Here is an 18,453-nt window from a genome sequence, read left to right on the forward strand (position 1 = left end):
TTTGTTTTCAACATCTCTATTAAAAAGGTTAAAAAGGATTAAGTACAGCTTGGAGGGTCTGATTTCATGCATCACACCCTGTAATTCTGCAGACCCTCCTGGAACTGATAGGGAAGAAAAGGGTATGAACCAAAGGCCTTTCAAAATTTATTCTAAACTTTACTTCCTTTTCTACTGAATAAAGTGAAGCCAAGAATCTCACCCAAATCAGAACTTCATGCAGTATGATGCTGCACTGGAGACTTCAAATGAAGCTCATGCCATATACCTCATGTCTAGAGGGAAAAACCTTCCAACCTGATGCTGCCCTTAGATACACTACCACAGTTGCTAACAAATTAATCACTGTATGTTTAAAAAAGAATTTAAGTCATTACAAATGCTCACAGCTGTGCAGCAATCTGGAAATTGGAGTATTGTTCTAATTTTTGATCTGTCCCTTCTGCTTCTCCCTTTATGAGAGAGTACCCTTAGCTCAGCTTTATGAATTTGCAATAGGCAGTTCTGATAACATCTAAATCTCCTCCGAGTGACATGCACTGGGCTGTGTTCCCAGTCCCAGTGAAATCCCTTTACAGTAGTCTGGAGGGAGGGGAACAAAAAAGAACATTAAAGGGTGTACTTTACAATGAAAACTGCTATATGGCAGAGCCACAGCACTGTTATTTAAGGGAAAATCAGCCCTTTCCTTCCATTTGACAGAATGCCACACTCACCTTATCCTCATTACCTGTGCTGTTTCAGGTCATCTGATTTCTTTTCTTTTTTTCTCCGTGCCTTTGAGCAGGAGTTACAAAGACAACTGTCTCCTTCTGGAGACCTTCATTTGCCCCTGAGAACTGCCATGATTGTTACAATCAGTTTATCCTCAAGAAGAATCCTCAATGAGTTTTATACTGCCTGAATAGCCAGAAGATAATTTCCTAATTATATGTTTTGAAAGCCCCAGAGTTGTATCTCTCCTCTTTCTAGTGTGTGATCCAAGAAGCGTCGCTCCTAACAGGCTTCGCGTCCCCAGTGTGTGGCAGTAACTTCACCTTGCTATTTTTCACACTGTCATGTGAAAAAGCTTTTTTATTTTTACTTAGACTCAGACAAAAAAAATCTACAATAATCATTTGCAGATGCTGTAGTTCGTGTGGATTTCTAAGAGAAGTCCTGCCTTTTACTAATGACTCTGTGGAACTGTCCATTTATCCTGGTTAGGCACACAACCATTTGATGGCCAGCTGTAGAATAGAATAGAATAAACCAGGTTGGAAGAGACCTTCAAGATCATCACGTCCAACCCTTCAAACAATCCAACCCACCTAAACAACTAACCCATGGCACCAAGCACCCCAGCAAGTCTCCTCCTGAACACCTCCAATGATGGTGACTCCACCACCTGCCCAGGCAGCCCATTCCAATGGGCAATCACTCTCTCTGTATAGAACTTCTTCCTAACATCCAACCTAAACCTCCCCTGGCGCAGCCTGAGACTGTGATACACAAACTCCTAAAACTGCCTCCTCCTTTTCTCTTTGCTGATAGAAACAGAGAAATCACTACACATTTTCTGGTCTAAGGCACTTTCAGCTAGTCATAGTTATCTCCTTTATCCATGTCACCTTGCTCTCACGTGCTCTGCTTTTCCAAAACTGAAAGCAGTGTGTGGGGTTTAATTCTTTTCTCACATGGCACAAATAAATATTTCTCCCAGGTATTGCACCGTATGGGGAAGATCTCAGAGACTGAAATTTGGATGCCAGAGCCAGAGTCAAAGGTAAGCCAGACTTTGTCCTTGTCACTTGGTCATGCATGTACCCCTCAGTCAGGCTACAATCCCTGTTTTGGCAATCCTATAGAGCCTGTTCCCTGGCAAAGTTTTGCTTACCTCACATGCTGATGGTATTCATTATTTTTGAATCAGCTGAGGAATACTGCTGCCTCTGTTGTGGTGGGTTGAAATCCCCCTCAACAGCAAATTTGCCAGGCCAGCTCAGTTGAAAGCAAATGAAGCTATATTTACAAGCAAAACTACAAAATATACAATATGTATATACATTTACAATTTATAAACAGCACAAGAACCCCTCTGGACAAAACCAGGGGGCTACCAACAGCTTCCCCCTCCCTGCTCCCTTCCCTCCCCCTGTACAGGGGACAAGAGAATGACAAATAGCAGAGAGTCACTTGTTAGTGCTTAACCACAACAAAGAAATGCAGTCAAGGTCAGCAAGCCAGCAGACACAGCAGCTAATGTCTGCCAGAGCAAAGGAAGCTGAAAAGAGAGAGAGTTTGTTTATACAACTAACCTTATGTTGGATCTCAGGGCAATGGATTATTTAGACCTTATTGTTATTATTATTTAGATCTTATCACTCAGGATCTGTGGAAAATTTTCCAGGCACAGCCTGAAACTACCATACTCTGTCTGTGGGGTGGATGGAAAGAGCCAGAGACAAATATCGCGGAGCCTGGGGGACTACAATATTTAGGAGATCAGCCTAGATCTGCCCAGTCCCATGGTTTTAAGCCAAATATAGCTTCCTTCCAGTCACAAGTAACTCTACCTCCACTGTCCTGTGGCTGTTCAGGATGACAAAAATACAAGTTTCACACCCCTACTCTCCTTCCCACCCCCTGTCTGGTCTTTGGGAAACCCCGTGATCTCCTCAGCCAAGTGAGGGATATTTGGCAATCCCACAGTGGCACTCTCCCCACTCACATGGTGACAGAAGCCTTGCAGTAGTACCATCTCTTTTCTCTCCCAGGATGTTCCAGCCAAACCATTCACCAGGAGCTTCTGGGAGAGGAACCTGCCATCTGCACCAGGGCTGCTGTGCCTGCTTAGCTGTACCATGTGTGTCACCTCTGTGGCTGCCGTGGGGCTGTTCGCTTATAAAAAGGGACTACTAATTCGGAACTAAGTGGAGACCACATGTCCAGTTGAAGCTGAATCTTCTTCACTTTTACCAGAGGAGTGTTACTTTTGGACAGAAATATGGACATCTGGAAAGGGCAAAAGCTGTTCTTGTGATTTTTCTTCTTAGTACCACAATTAATTCATCAAATCACCTGCAGTTCCTACCAGCTAAACATAAATAAATCAACTGTGGAGGCGTTTTTTCCAATTTGCCTTTTCCTTGTCCATTTGTTTTGATTGGACCTGATGATACCAATGGTATATTCCTAAGACAGCCAAGGCAAAATGCAAATCACACCTTTCCCAAAAGGCAAAGAGGTCTTGGAGAATTCGTTTGTTTCAACTTGCCACTTTATTTTTGTACCACACGAGGTAATAACTGCCCTTCTGTATTCACCTCAGTTAGCAGCTCAGACTAGCTGAAGTTATTCCCACAGCATCCCCACTGCACAGAAAAGATTAGCATGCCAATCAGACGTGGAATTGCCAAATTAATTTCCAAATGCATTTGATTAATAATTAATCACCACGACGTGAAACTTGTCTGTGAGCTGGATGAAAAGAGCTAATTAGCATGAAGCAGCTCAGTAAATGGCGAGAGAGGAAGCGTGAGTGGACTTTATTCTGCCCGCTGCCGAGCAAGCATCTGCGCTTTTCTGTTCTGCAGAGTGCCTGTGTCAGTGTGGCACGGCTGTGGCACGGTGCTGTAGTTTTAGGGAGCAGACAGATGCTCTTTACCCCTCCCCAAAGGAGTAAAAGAAAATGCTCCCCACAGGACTGGAAAGAATTGGAAATTTAAATGGGAGTACTATTCACAACTGTATACAGCAGTACAAAAAACACGCAAAAATACCCAACAGTTCATGCTCAGCCTGGGCCCAGCTCTCCAGCCTGGGCTTCTCCAAAACCTCACTAGGGCATCACCTTCCAAAACCTCCCCTGCAACCAGGCCCCAGTACCCAGGCCTCGGAGCCCCCCCTCCCCATACTTCCCTACCCAGGCCTGAATGGCGCAGTAAAAATTAGCTCTGCCAAGGCCAAAGGCAGGCTGCAAACCTCCCCTCATGAGAGATAAGGTTCAGCTGGGAGAAGAGAGAGAGAGGGAGAAACTGAATGTGCAGCCAGTTTTTATAGGGAAGGTAGATGCAGGCTGATGGGAATAAATTAACAAAAAAATTACACTTTCCAGCCCACCTCCTTGCACCTCTCTGGTACTTGGAGGTCTTTCAACTCCATGGTAAAGACATCCAATTTCTTAAACACATAATACATGGCTCTTGGTTGCTCCACAGCCCAAGAGCATCTGATCCAGCCAAGCCACTTGCTGTCAAAGTGAAGTAAAATCAATTTGCAAAGTTAAAGCCCCTCTGGCCTGCAGCAGGTGCTGGCTGTTATTTTCTGGAGGGCAGCAACTTCCTGGCTCCCTGTCAATTTGCTGCCCCTTGTTTTGCTCATAATCTGTACTGCCTTCCTCCAAAAAGGAGAAGTACATTTGGGGCTTGAATTACTGCCTTGTAAATTACAGTAATTGGATGCATCTGCCTGTTCCACTCTTACTATGTTCATGACAGACTTAAAATAATCACTTTAATGTTTAACTGACAATGTACTGGCATTATGCAGTCCTCTTTTTTTGCCACAAAATGTGACAATTGTATGTATCCATGAACTCAGCTGTCATTCAACGTGGGTGAAATGTGCCTTTCAATAATTCTGAAACCTTAATAAGAGGAGTTCTTCTATAAACTTTTCTTCAGATTTTCTCCTGTGTCATTTTTTTGGGTGAATTTACGGAAGATGATGTTTGTCTACTGTGTTAAATCACTCAGCTTATCGCATGCAGCAGCCACCAAAATGGTGTTCTCCTCAATATGATCCCAATGGACACACCAACAGAAACACCTACCTACCCAAGATGACATCGCTTCTGGTCTCTGTTTCAACAACATTCTCTCACTTCTTTGTATCAAAACTTTGTAGACACTCTCAAGTCCAGACCAACCTCAGCCTAAGTGCTGGTGGGCTCCAAACCAGAAGCCATTTCCAAAGGAAAGGGCATGCCTGAGGCAGCCCTTTTCCATGAGATGTGAGGAAGGTGCTCATGCTCCCAGTGTGACGCACCGCACAGAAAAGGTTGCGACAACAGGACAGGTTTCTTGAGATGCTTTGTTCATTGTTCACAGCCATTCTGTGCGAGGATCAGCCAGCCAGTACTGCCTTCTCTGGGGTAAAAAGACCTGAACAGATTGTTTATAAGAAGAATATCTACATTTTCAGGTACAGCTTCCCCATCTACCTTGAACTTACAGAGGCACTTCAAATTACTCTCACAGTGAAGGAGAGACTAAGTCTCAGTAGGAAGCAGCAATATTGATTTTGAACATACTGAACTTTAGTATTAAATGTTTAAAGGTTTTTTTGACAGGTCATTTGATAGGTTGGCTTAGCATCTGCCTTAGAAAAATATTAAGGGGAAAAGTGACTAATGTGAATTGCTGCTTGACTCAAGGGTTTCCTGCTGACTGCTGTTCTCCCCATCTCCAGCCATTACAGAGAAGGGATTGCTGTGTAGTAGAACTGCCTGGTGCATGCAGCCTGGCACAGCTGTAGTTGCTACCTAAGGTCTTGTTACCATTTGAGTTTCCAGGGCAGAAACCCAATGGGACAGAAAGTAGGTTACCCCTCTCTTCCCCCTCCCACTCCCTGCATAGGGAAAAGGTAGGCATGGGAATTAAAAGGGTAAACAAAAGACCTGGACAGAAATCAGAAGGAAGTAATTTTTGCCAAAAAAATAAAAGGTATTTAGAGAAGGGGAAGGTCCAGAGGTATTAGGGAAAGGGATGTATATACGGGTGTACACAGAACCAGGTTGGATGGCAATGGATTTCCTGGGACGCAGGCCCCCACGCAAGGTAGCAGACCTGGATCTTACCTGGCAGGTAAGTCCAGCCGCGTTATCACCAGCTCTCAGCAACTGCAGCAAGCTCCACCAGGCAGGGAGGAAAAGGGAAGACAAAGTGAGGCCTGTTATATAGAGACTAGGCAGGAAATGGGAGGGAATAAACATGACCTGGGGCCCACCTTAGAGTCCACCCAGTGGGTCAGGTTTCCATCTGCCCCCCCACAGGCCTTAAAGCACAACAGGTCTATGAGCTCTCAAGCTCTCCCCAAAGAAGACAAAGCACAGGCTTGCTTCTGACAAGCATTTGGTGGTTCTGAAAAATAGTTCTATACAGTTGCACACTCTACCAGGGTGATACTTCCACCACCTGAAAAACACTGTCCATACCTGTTAAAAAACATTCAACCATATGTTGCTCAGCTTGAAGAAGAGGAGACTGAGGGGAGGCCTCATTAATGATCATAAATACCTAAAGGATGAGTGCCAAGAGGTTGGAGTCAGGCTCTTCTCAGTGATGCCCAATGACAGGAAAAAGGGCAATCGGTGGAAGTTGAGGCATAGGAAGTTCCGTGGAAACAGGAGGAAGAACTATTTTACTGTGAGGGTGACAAAACACTGGAACAGGCTGCCCAGGGGGGCTGTTGAGTCTCCCTCTCTGGAGATATTCAAGATCTGCCTGGAAGAGTTCCTGTGTGGTCTGGTATAGGTGATCCTGCTCTGGCAGGGGGCTTGGACTAGTCTCAAGGTCCCTTCCAACCCCTAACATTCTCTGATTCTGTGATATGTGTATTTGGGGCAATTAGAACCATTCATTTTTATGCTGACTTTAAACGATATCTGAATTTCACAGCTTTTGTGTGTGCTTGCAAAATGGAGCCCGAATCTGGAGAATGCCCATAAGCCAACACTGTCCAGCTTCATTTTTCACCTTATCCACACATTTCTATCGCAAGTCGTTTCAGTTTTGAAGTGCGAGGTCGATTCAGCTGAACTAGCCTGAAACAGGGCCAGGTACAATGTTCCCCCCTTTGCAGGGGAAAGAAAGCACGTCTCACTGCAGTGGGAGTGGTAAGCAGCAAATGAAATGAAAGAGGTTGATTAAAATTGGCATTTCTGAAACCCCTGCAGCTCCCAGGCACCAGACTACTGCAGAGCAAGGGCAGCGTTTGTCAGAGATTGTAGACCAGTTTCCATCCTGCTTTAATGCCCTTCCTGACAATCAGAACAATTGCCCTGTTTAAACATTAAACATTTAGCTTAAATATTAAACAGTCAGGCATCCTTCTTAAACCAATTTTGAGACAGAATGGAACTGAGTTTATCACCACTGACATGTCTCCAAACAACCTGCTCCTGGTATTAAAACCATGAGACTGAAGCACAGCAGAAACACCTTTTTTTTCACTGGGCTACTCACTCAGGCAATGGAGTGAGAAAACCTGTGGTAACCTTCACAGATTTGCAGGTTGCATCAGGTCAGAAGGGAACCTCAAAGGTTATCTTGTCCATACCCCCTGCTGTGAGCAGGGTCACCTCCAACTAGGATGGGCTGCCCAGGGCAGACTTCAAGTCTGACCTTGTCTTCAGGGACAGAGACTCAACCACATCCCTTGGCAAGCTATTCCAGTATTTTACCACTCTCATTGTGAAGAACTTCTTCCTTATGTCCAATCTAAAACTACCCTGCTCCAGTTTCAAACCATTGCCCCTTGTCCTATTGCTACAAGCCCTTCTAAACAGTCTTTCCCCAGCCTTTCTGTGCGTCCCCTTCAGATACTGAAATGTACCTGTAAGGCCTCACCAGAGCCTTTTCTCTAGGCTGAACAGCCAAAATTCTTTCAGGCTGTCTTCTTAAGAGAAGTGCTCCAGCCCTATGACCATCTTTGTAGCCCTCCTCTGGACTCACTCCAGCAGGTACCTGCATCTCTCGTGCTTGGAGCCCCACAGCCTGACACAGCTGGAAACCTTCCCTAACCAGGGATGCTCAGTGCCCTCGTTGTTGAAGGAAGAGCCATGGACTCCCTTGGCAGACATGGCTGTCCTCTCAAAGTGAGGGGTGAGATGAGAGAGGCCAAGGTCCACACTAAGTCCATCAGTACCAGGTTTGGAACTGAACTGCATTGACATGCCTGGGAAATGGGCAAGACTCAAGTGAAAATTATGCTGGTTATTGCTTGGAAATAAAGTAAAGAGCAGAGCAAGAACTGGCAGAAGGAGCAGCAGGGAGGAAGGAGGAAACAAACAAGAACAAACAAACAAAGCAACAACAAAAAAACCCATCTATTCCTCCATACTAGCAGTGAAACAAGGAGCACCACAGAGCAAATAGATCAGGCAGTCTGAAATAAGCAAGCAGAGCTGATGCATGTGAGACTCTGCCTCTTTTCAATTAAGCACTGGGTTGCAGGGGCTGTATGCTTTGGTGCAGTGGACATGAATATCCTTGAGGTCAAGCAGTGTTGTTTCAGCCTTACTCCTCACATGGGACAAGGCAGAGGGAGATCTAACCAGATTCACCTGGCAAGCAAGTGGGTACCACCTGCACCTGATCTCTTGATACTTCTTCACCAACAGTATGTCCCAGTCCATGTTCAATCCAGCTCCCACTGGAGCTCCAAACACACCCTTAACCACCAGCACAAATTAGCGTTATGTATTTGAACATAAATTATCGTCTGGGGCATGTGTCAATGCTGCACAGTCTGACAGGCTGTAACAGGAAGGTTTCACAGAATCACCAAGGTTGGAAGAGACCTCAAGGATCATCAAATCCAACCTGTCACCACAGACCTCATGACTAGACCATGGCACCAAGTGCCACGTCCAATCCTCTCTTGAACACCTCCAGGGATGGGGACTCCACCACCTCCCTGGGCAGCACATTCCAATGACCAATGACTCTCTCTGTGAAGAAATTTCTCCTCACCTCGAGTCTAAACTTCTCCTGGTGCAGCTTGAGACTGTGTCCCCTTGTTCTGGTGCTGGTTGCCTGGGAGAAGAGACCAAACCCTTCCTGGATACAACCACCCTTCAGGTAGTTGTAGAGGGCAATGAGGTCACCCCTGAGCCTCCTCTTCTCCAGGCTAAACAATCCCAGCTCGCTCAGCCTCTCCTCACAGGGCTTGTGCTCAAGGCCTCTCCCCAGCCTCATTGCCCTTCTCTGGACACGTTCAAGTGTCTCAGTGTCCTTCTTAAACTGAGGGTCCCAGAACTGGACACAGTACTCAAGGTGTGGCCTTATTTCCCATCTGTAGTTCCTATGTTGACCATGTTCTGCTGCCTGACAGCAAGGGCTTTCTCCAGCCAGAAACTATTCCCGGAAGAAGCTGGGGACTAGTCTTATGTTCTTTACACAGAGCTCACCTTCCAGTCCCAGACAGTGGCATCAAAAAAAGGACAAATCCAGAGACTCCTCATATGTGGGAATGTGAATTCAGTTGGTGTTCTTATGTTCCTTTTGGTCTGTTGCTCTTTGGCGCAGTTAGAAACAAGAAATTTTGCATTGTGAATGTTCACAGCAACAATTACTTTCCACACACACAGAGAGAAAGCAAATTTCACCTTGGTTTAAATCTGGCAGGGAAAATTAAATGTGCTCTTTGTTAGTGAACTGTAACTTTTCCCACTTAGCTCCTGCACTTGGCAATCAATGTTTCAGGCTCCAGTTGCAGTTCCTGTTCTGCTCTTTACTTGCACTTCTTGGCTTCCCAGTTTCTTTTACCTGTTTCTTGTTTTCCTTGTTGTTGTTTGTGCTTGGTTGGGGTTTTTTGTTTGCTTTTTGTTCTCCTCACCTTATCTAGCACAGACAAAATAACTCATCACACATGGAAGCAGTAGAGAATAAAAGTTTCTCAAGCAAGAGCACATTACTTATGAAAGAAAAGGGAAGCTTAGCACAGTGATGCTGGCAGCTTGCTGGGTGCCAGAGGAAATCAGAAGTGCCTTAAAGCTGCCCTTTGCTTCCAGGGGTCCCAGGAGATATGATGTGCTACAGCCTATAACCATGAACACATCACACAGGGGGATGTTTCAACTGCCTATGAACTTACCAAGCACAGACAATATAAAACAAACATCATTTGTCAGCTCTATCTTATCACTGTTACACTTCCTCTATGAAATCTAACTGTGAGCTCCACTGCCACAAGACAGTTCCCACTCGAGGCAAGGTTGAAAACAAAGCAAAGAACATAATTATTTCTTGAGTACTTTTTCATTTGGACTTTCATGGCCAGGTCATTCACTTGAAAACTCCTTGGATGATAGCCTGACCACCATCATAAAATCACAAAATGATAAAATGGGTTGGGTTGGAAGAAACCCAAAAGATCATCTAATTCTAACCCTGATACCATGGATAGGGAGGGACTCCTTCCACTACTCCAGGTTGCTCAAAGTCCCATCCAGCCTGGTCTTGAACACTTCCAGGGATGGGACATTCACAGCCTCTCTGGGCAACCTGTTCCAGGGTCTCTCCACCTTCACCATGAAGAATTTCTTCCTTTTATCTAACCTAAATCTACCTCTTTCTGTTTAAAACCATCACCCTTTATCCTATCACTATACTTCCTGATAATGAGTTTGGATTTCCATCAAAACGTTGATTCAATCCAAGATGTCTGTCTGAGTTTAAAAAAAAGCAGAGCTTAAAAAAAAAGGCAGAGCCTAGCATCTGGAGAGCGGACAGCTGTTGGCAGACACCAGCTGCAGCCAGCTGTGCTGGAGCACGGCAGGCACCGCAGCCGGACGCGGCGGGGCTCGGGGCTGCCATCTTCTGGCTACAGCGCAGCAGCGATTTACCACCTCGCAAACAAAAGTGTTGTAGGAGCAACCTTGCACTTTGATTTGCCAAAAGATCTCAGCGGGTCTTTCCGCACTGGTGCTTACCTCCTGCCGGGTACCCAAAATATCAAACTGTGGAACGGAAGCACACTTAAAACAAAGCCCCAGATTAAAGTCCCAGTTCTCGCTCATGTCCAAGCTCCCATAAGGACACATTGAAGGAGATGGAGAAAGGCAGGCTCCATCCCTGCTTTCCGGCCCTAGGCAGTTGCTGGCAGAAATCAGGGCAATGGAATGGCTGCTGCACACCACCACTCTGCAACCTCTCTGCCAACACTGCAAGACCTCCTCTGAAGGGCAGCTTTGAGTCTTTTCTGATGCTTGGCAGCATAAAGGAGCTGGAAGAAAAGTGTGAGTACAGATCCTAATTGCACCTGAAGTCTCCCCTCCTCCAAGAAGGGTGTTTCTCTTGACAGAATACAGGTGTCAGCTTAAATATGCAACCTCTGAAAAAGCATCCTGGCCACACTCCAGCTCATAAACAAATTATGAGGGAATAACATAGCCTCTAATTCAGTTTAATATTCTTGTTCCACTTCAGGCTGAATTGGCAAGTGGAAGCTGGAGTAACATCTCCCATTAATTGTGATTAAGTGCAAGCATGCAGGTCAATTGTTTAAGATAACAACTGCACAGTCTGATGGGACATCTCGCTGCCTCAAACCTGGAACAGAAGTTTCCACATCTGAAATTATAATGTAATTTCTGCTAAAGGCAACAGTGCTGTACAAAGTGTTTTCTTAGAACTTGGAGCACATGCAAATTGGAGTGAACAGCCTGAGAGCTGACAAGGATGCCTCAATGCATTATTAATATGCTTTCTTTACTCCCCCTCCCATTAATATGCTTACTTCCATCCAAGCATCAGAGCATATTCGAGTGCATCATCAAGTAACATTAGATGGCTGTGTGGGAGCAAACTGAGCCATTTGACAAACCCCATCAACCATAGGCTGGTGTTTCTGCTGGGTACTGCTTCCTCAAGCGTATCTTCAACAGGTCTCTTTGTCCACAGGGAAATAGCACTTCACAAGACCCCTCCAAAGTTACTACTGACAATGACATTATGCCCTTGGGCAGGTGAGGCTGGTCTGTACTTCACAGAGTCACAGGATGTTAGGGGTTGGAAGGGACCTCCAAAGATCAAGTCCAACCCCCCCTGCAAGGGTAGGACCATAGAATCTAGCACAGGTCACACAGGAACGCATCCAGATGGGTCTTGAAAATCTCCAGAGAAGGAGACTCCACAATCCCTCTGAGAAGATTGTGACTCACAGTGAAGAAGTCCCTCCTCCTGCAGGAACTTGTCCTATCACACCCTTTCTGCTGTAGGTCAGATGACTGGATGGCTTAGAATTGGATGAGGTGTTTTTCCCTTCTCAAAGTTGCAGGGATTGGAAAAGGAGTCTATAGATGCCAGAGTAAATGGAGCTGGATATTAATTATTTTCATAGAATCAATAAGGTTGGAAAAGACCTCAGAGATCATCAAGTCCAACCTATTACCCAACACCTCATGACTAACTAAACCATGGCTTCAAGTGCCACATCCAATCCTTTTTTGAACACCTTCAGGGATGGTGACTCCACCACCTCCCTGGGCAGCACATTCCAATGACCAATTACTCTTTCTGTTGTGGTGAAGGCACCATACACCCAGAATTATGCCCCAAATATTGAAACTCGTCCCAGCATGTGTGGACACATCCCCCTCCCTTCCTGAGAGAAACAAAGGCCAAGGCGTTAGCCAGGCTGAACAAACAACTGCATGCACCTTTCACACAGGATGCTCGTGCTACTGCCAAGTATGGCCAAGTATTCAACCTTCACACTTTCTATAGGCTGAAGCTGGTTGTTTACAAGAGTGCCCATGGGCCAAATCCAACTTTGAGAAACTTATAAGTATTACCCCAACTTGCAAACAAGTTGCCCTCTTTCTCTTTGCCCTCTCTCTCATTGCCCTCTCTCTCGTTGCTTGAGCTACCAAGCTCTTTGCTTTTGTGCTTTCAGGTAGTTGTAGAGAGCAATAAGGTCTCCCCTGAGCCTCTTCTTCTCCAGGCTAAGCAACCCCAGCTCCCTCAGCCTCTCCTCCTAAGGCTTGTGCTCCAGACCTCTCATCAGCCTTGTTGCCCTTCTCTGGACATGTTCAAGTGTCTCAATACCCTTCTTAAATTGAGGGGCCTAGAACTGGACATAGTACTCAAGGTTTGTAAGGTTTGTTCCATTAAGAAGTGATTGCAAGATTTACTAACAGAAAATTCCCTATGGGCATAGGAAAAAGAGCCCTAGGTGGAAGGTAACAACCCTTTATATCCAAATTAGAAAAGTTAACACTCACATTCTGTCAAAACACAGAGTGAGATTGTCTTTGACCCAAAATATATGTAAAAACTCAAACAATGTTGTTGCATCTTTCAGTAAGGTCAGCAAGAATGGAAAACTGGGACTGAGCCAACACAGCACTGGGTAAAGACTCAGCAGACAACAAAATTCATTTTTGAGCTCTTTCTAGCCTAACTTCAGAACAGCTGATTGCTATGACTGTACCAATCATGCAAACTAAGATAAACCTACAAACCCTTCTACTCAGGTATCTCTTTTTTGCAGCTTAACTTGGCACTCAACTGCTAACTGAAGGCTTTTCTAGCAACCCCTGCCAGTATTGTGACTAGAGTATCACACCTTCCTTTTCCCTTCCAATGACCAACAAAATCACTGCCTAGGCTGTCTGCATAAAGGGCAGCTATGGATTAACAAATGACATGTGCAGGTACCTATTAATATGCAATGTATTAACTTGCATGACACTAGATTCCCAGCACCTGCATTATCCTTGTTTGTATTTCTCTAAAGTGAAACACTCCAAGGAAGCATTTAAGCACCTAATTGCCATCAGCAGTTGGTAGGAGGTAGAAGCTGCCTGGTTTGGTATCCAAATCCTGTGCAGCTGTGCAGGACAGGTTTAGGACACATGTCTACCACCTTTTACAGTAGCCACCTTTATAGTATTCACCTTTTATAGTAGCAGCAGATGGAGAATGGTCAAAGTGCCCTCAGGTGTCTGAAAGGCACATGGCAACTATGTTTTGATTCCTGAATTGCTTTTAAGTGGGCAAATATTATGTGCTCTTTGAAAACATCTAACCCAGCTATTGATGCCTTTGCAGAATAAGTGAAACAGGTGCATTAGATATGAACTAATCCCATGTATTTGAAGCATGTAACTGAGATCTTGAAGTTAGAAACTCCATCAATTCAGGTATTTTACTACACAGAGAGCAAGAGAGAAGGACCAGTCAATAGTACTCCTCCAGTCCTGCATGGGTTGAATCACAAGGCTGTGTCCTGGCAGCTCTGTTGACAGAAGCAACTCAAAGGAGGTGGCAAAAACCTGGGCCCTACTGCACTGGTCTAAATAGAAATCCTCACCTTGTTTCCAGTAGATACCAAACGGTGTCTTGTTTCTGTACAATCTGAGGCCAGTTTTGCCTTTTGTTCTTGGATGCTTTTCTTTTGAGGCAACTCTGTAGGCCCAAGGAGAATTTATCCTGCCTTAATCCAGAAGGCAAACCTCATTAGCCCCTCAAACATTTCAGAGTTTGCTTCTGATGAGTAGATTTGTACAAGCATACAAGGTGAGAGGAAAAGACAATCCTCTATTTTTATACTAGGAAGTCAATTTTGCATGATTTCACCAAATAATTTGCAAACACATCCTACCCTCTCTTAAACAGCAAGTGGGATTTCAAATTGGTTTCTCAGGAAATCATATTATTACCTTCTAAGGATGTTGTACAAAATGCATTTCACCTGTATTAATCTGTCCAAATTAATTTTCAGTATGCTGGACTGCTGGAAATAATGAAGTGCTCCCCGGCTGACATAGCTGCTTTGACGTGTACACTGAAAGAATTGCAAATAAACACAGGCACACATTAGCATTTCAATACCTTCTCTGGAATGCCACAGGATATGTCTGAACAAAGGGTTAATGATGTACTTCAAATCTGACCCAGGGCAGCAACACTGAAGACTCAAAACCATGTATGAGCTGCTTTGAGGGCCTGTGAAATGAGTTGTTGGCTCTGATACGTTTCTTAGGGGAGTGATGCTTTACAAAGCATGCAAAGGATTAGTTGAGGATATTTACTTTCATGGCATTTGTGCTCCTTTATAACTCTTAAGTAATACTGAAAGTTAAGTCCTTACAAAGAGCACTGCATGCTTTTGACATGTTTTTCACACTTTTTCAGCAGTCATAGTCTATGTTTTTGTGAAACACAGGTCGCTTCCCAAAGACAAATTTATTTCTTCAGTGATTTCTCTGGCACTAACCTTGGGCTGCTGGATTAAATAAACCCACTGCTGTTTGTCTCTTGTTTTTATTCCAGGTTTTTTATGTTTACACCGTACAGTATTTGGTACAAGTTTTGTTTCTTCCCATATTCACCAACAGCTGCATACCATTTGCCCTTGATTCTTATGAGCACCTATAAAGCACAAGCACCTGCCCATATATGTTCTTGTAAACAAGGTGCTGTGAGAGAGGCATGTTCATGTTGGGGACACTCCAAGCCCAGCTGTGGCAATAAAAACTAATATTTCAGTACAAGACAGTTGGCCATCCACATGTTAGCAAGAACTGTTACCAAGTATGGTTGGATTTTTTGATGCTTGCTTTTGAGGCGGGGTTGCTTGGCTTTTTTTATCCTCTCCTTTAGAGAGCTTTCTTTGCCGAGAAAAGACGACAATACCTCACTGGCAAAACACTGTGTTACCAAGTAATACCATCACAACCAAGTCTAAAAGGGCTTCCAAAAAAGAAAAGCTTCACACAGTAAATGTGACATGACAATATTTATTGATTCTAATTAAGGTTAAAAATAGTTCACATCTGTCAGATAAAAATACCTGCAGAGCCTATTGAAAAAACAAACTTAAGGAGGAAACCAAGGGAGACAGTTACCACAGAGGCACTTGAGAAAATGCTACAGTTATGAAAGGCACAAGATCATCACACACAGAAAAAAAAAATAATACATATTCCTGCAAAGTGAAGTCACTCTTTTTTTTCCAAAACACAAAGGCAGGCATCACTGAACACTGACCTGTACATAACCACAGGAGACATGCTATAAGCGGCAGTCTATGACAACGCCTAAACAATTTGACTGTAGAGATACTTTGAAAGCAAGACTGCTTTGGTCATCTCTTTTATTCTCTCTGTTGAAGAACAGATTGTAAGATCAAGGTGATCTTAAGATGGTGAAAATGGGAGAGGGAACGTTAGACTATTTAAACACAGGTCAGGTTTATTTGTAATCTGTGATTTACATGGGTTTGCTTTTTCACAGAATCACAGAAGGTCAGGGGCTGGAAGGGACCTCGAAAGATCATCCAGTCCAACCCCCTGCCAGAGCAGGATCATCTATATCAGATCACACAGGAATGCATCCAGGTGGGTTTTGAGTATCTCCTGAGTGAGAGACTCCACAATCCCCCTGGGCAGCCAGTTCCATTGTTCTGTCACCCAAAACAGTGAAAATTTTTTTCCTCCTGTTTCCATGGAGCTTCCTATGCCTCAACTTACACCCATTGCCCCTTGTCCTGTCATTGGACATCACCGAGAAGAGACTGAGATCAGTGGCAGATCTGTTGTCATTTAATCCTGCCTCTCTTTTGCATACAAATACTTTTGGAAATCATACAATCCCTTCCTCCTCAAAAACATTTGTCTTTCTTTCTTTTAGACATGAAAGAAAAATCCTACCATTTCTGGACTTCTGTAGTCTTCCTCAGTGAAACAATAGTTGCACTAAAGACATAGGAAGATATTTTAATAGAAGTCCCTAGCATCTCCTCCAGGCCTTGGGTTCCAGTGATGCCCAATACTCAGACATATATTTAATTATGATTAATGTTCTTTGTTGTGTTGACAGCAGATGTACCATTTGGAATCAAGATATGCATGGAGATAAAAAAATCCACTAGTTCAAGGAAAGAGAAGAGGCTGCCTCAAATCGCTCACTTCCTTGTTACTGTCAAATAGTTTATACAATTAGCTTTCAAGTACTTTCATCAACACACATTTTCATGCCATGAGCCAATATCCTTTGCCATGCACAGCTGCTATAAAAGCAGTGTACAAGCAAGGAAACATCTTGTGGTGGTGTTTTTTTTCCTGAAAACTCTTAGGAGCCTTACAAAAAATGCATGATAACACAAATCAGTTTGTAAGAGACAAAACCAATTAATTCCATGGTTGTTCCTAGAACACATTTTATGAAGCCAGTAAACTGCTGGAACGTTCACAATAGCAAATTTCTCATCAAACATGACAATAAATTAAGAATATAGCACAACTGGTTACCCATTAAACCAGACTTCATTCTTCTTTTTGAAGGGTTGACGCAAAGGAGTTTGAAAAATGTAGCCCAGTGCTGAATGTTCCCTCTTCCCAGGGGGGAGCGACTTGATTCTCTACCTTCATTAGTCAGCTTTGTCATCACAGTGGCATCCACATACACGGAGGGCCACATATTCCTTTTATGTGGAAAATGGCAAGAAAACAGCAGCAATTCCATCTTTTCAATCCCATAGTGATGGTAACCTCCACAGCATAATCGCAGCAAGACACAGCTGTAAAGACAATGAGAGCATTCCTAATGCTGTGGCAGTCTGGAAGGATGAAGACAAAAAAATGTTGAGTGCTAATACAGGTGTAATTCAGACTTCCCAGTTTCGTCAGGTTTGGCTAGAAATCTCAGAAGATCCAAATTTAATTTAAGACTTTTAGCTGCAACTATTTTTAGCTGTGGTAGAACATGAGAAATGCTTTGTGGTGGATTTTGGGTGGGCTTTTTATCATCACTTTTATTTTTGTTTGTTTCTTCCGTTTGAAAGTTTATGGCTATTAAATTTTATTTAAGTTGACCAGTCCCATGAAAAGCTTTGGTTATGATTCAGTTCAAACTATACCTAACTTCTGTTTTATCTTTGGATTTTCTGTCTCCACAGCAAACAAGGTTTTCTTGTTAGGCTGGAAAAAAAAAACTCTGCCAGATTTGGGAGCAAAGAAAAGCAAGATATATTCTGGATGTGAATAAAACCCATTTACCCTCACTAGTCTCACAGATCCCAGGTGGCCAAGAAAGCCAAAGGCCTCCTGGTTTGTATTAGAAATGCTGTGTCCAGGAGGAGTAGGGAGGTGAATGTCCCCCTGTACTCGGCACTGGTGATGCCACACCTTGCGTATTGTGTCCAGTTTTGAGCACCTCAATACAAGAGAGATATGGAGCTACTGGAGTGAATGCAAAGGCAGGCAATGGAGCTGATGAAGGGCCTGGAGAATAAATCTTATGAAGAGTGCCTGAAGGAGCTGGGGCTGTTTAATTTCAAGAAGAGGAGGCTAAGGGCAGACATCGCTCTCTACAACTACCTGGAAGGAGTATCAGGTATTTTGGAGGAGACTTGATGGGGTTCTTGGTTGCATGGTTTGGTTGATTGGGTGGTGGGTTGGATGCAATGATCTTGAGGGTCTCTTCCAACCTGGTCTGGTCTGTTCTATTCAGGTGATTAGCGACATAACAAAAAGAAATGGCTTCAAACTGCAGCAGGGTAGGTTTAGACTGGACATTAGGAAATTATTATTTTTTTCCACAGAAAGATGGGTCAGACATTGGAATAGGCTGCCCAGGGAGTTGGTTGAGTCACCATTCCTGGATGTATTTAAAGGCTATTTAGATGTGGTGCTTGGGGATATGGTTTAGGGGTGAACTTTGTAGAGTAGGCTCAATTGTTGGA

The 18,453-nt window shown here is 44.0% G+C and overlaps 2 protein-coding genes across 3 annotated transcripts in view; one reads left to right on the plus strand and one right to left on the minus strand.

Annotated features, from left to right (window-relative positions):
- The window catches only part of LOC137449536 (amine oxidase [flavin-containing] A-like), a 46,652-nt gene extending 41,982 nt beyond the window's left edge, over positions 1 to 4,670 (plus strand). Inside the window, exons 14-15 of the mRNA XM_068155121.1 lie at positions 1,703 to 1,765; positions 2,757 to 4,670. Coding sequence (XP_068011222.1) covers positions 1,703 to 1,765; positions 2,757 to 2,912 — 219 coding nt within the window. The 3' untranslated portion in view covers positions 2,913 to 4,670. The remainder of the gene's footprint in view (positions 1 to 1,702; positions 1,766 to 2,756) is intronic.
- A 10,822-nt stretch (positions 4,671 to 15,492) lies between these two features.
- The window catches only part of LOC137449537 (amine oxidase [flavin-containing] B-like), a 70,627-nt gene continuing 67,666 nt past the window's right edge, over positions 15,493 to 18,453 (minus strand). Inside the window, exon 16 of one of the 2 annotated variants that reach the window (XM_068155122.1) lies at positions 15,493 to 17,289. The gene's annotated coding sequence lies outside the window, so the exon portion shown is untranslated. Of the gene's footprint in view, positions 17,329 to 18,453 lie in introns of both variants that reach the window. The other variant, XM_068155123.1, reaches the window with a different exon arrangement.

The sequence above is a fragment of the Melanerpes formicivorus genome, unplaced genomic scaffold (genome assembly GCF_026170545.1).
Source record: "Melanerpes formicivorus ecotype bairdi unplaced genomic scaffold, bMelFor1.0.p_v2 SCAF_30, whole genome shotgun sequence".
Taxonomy (NCBI): Eukaryota; Metazoa; Chordata; class Aves; order Piciformes; family Picidae; genus Melanerpes; species Melanerpes formicivorus.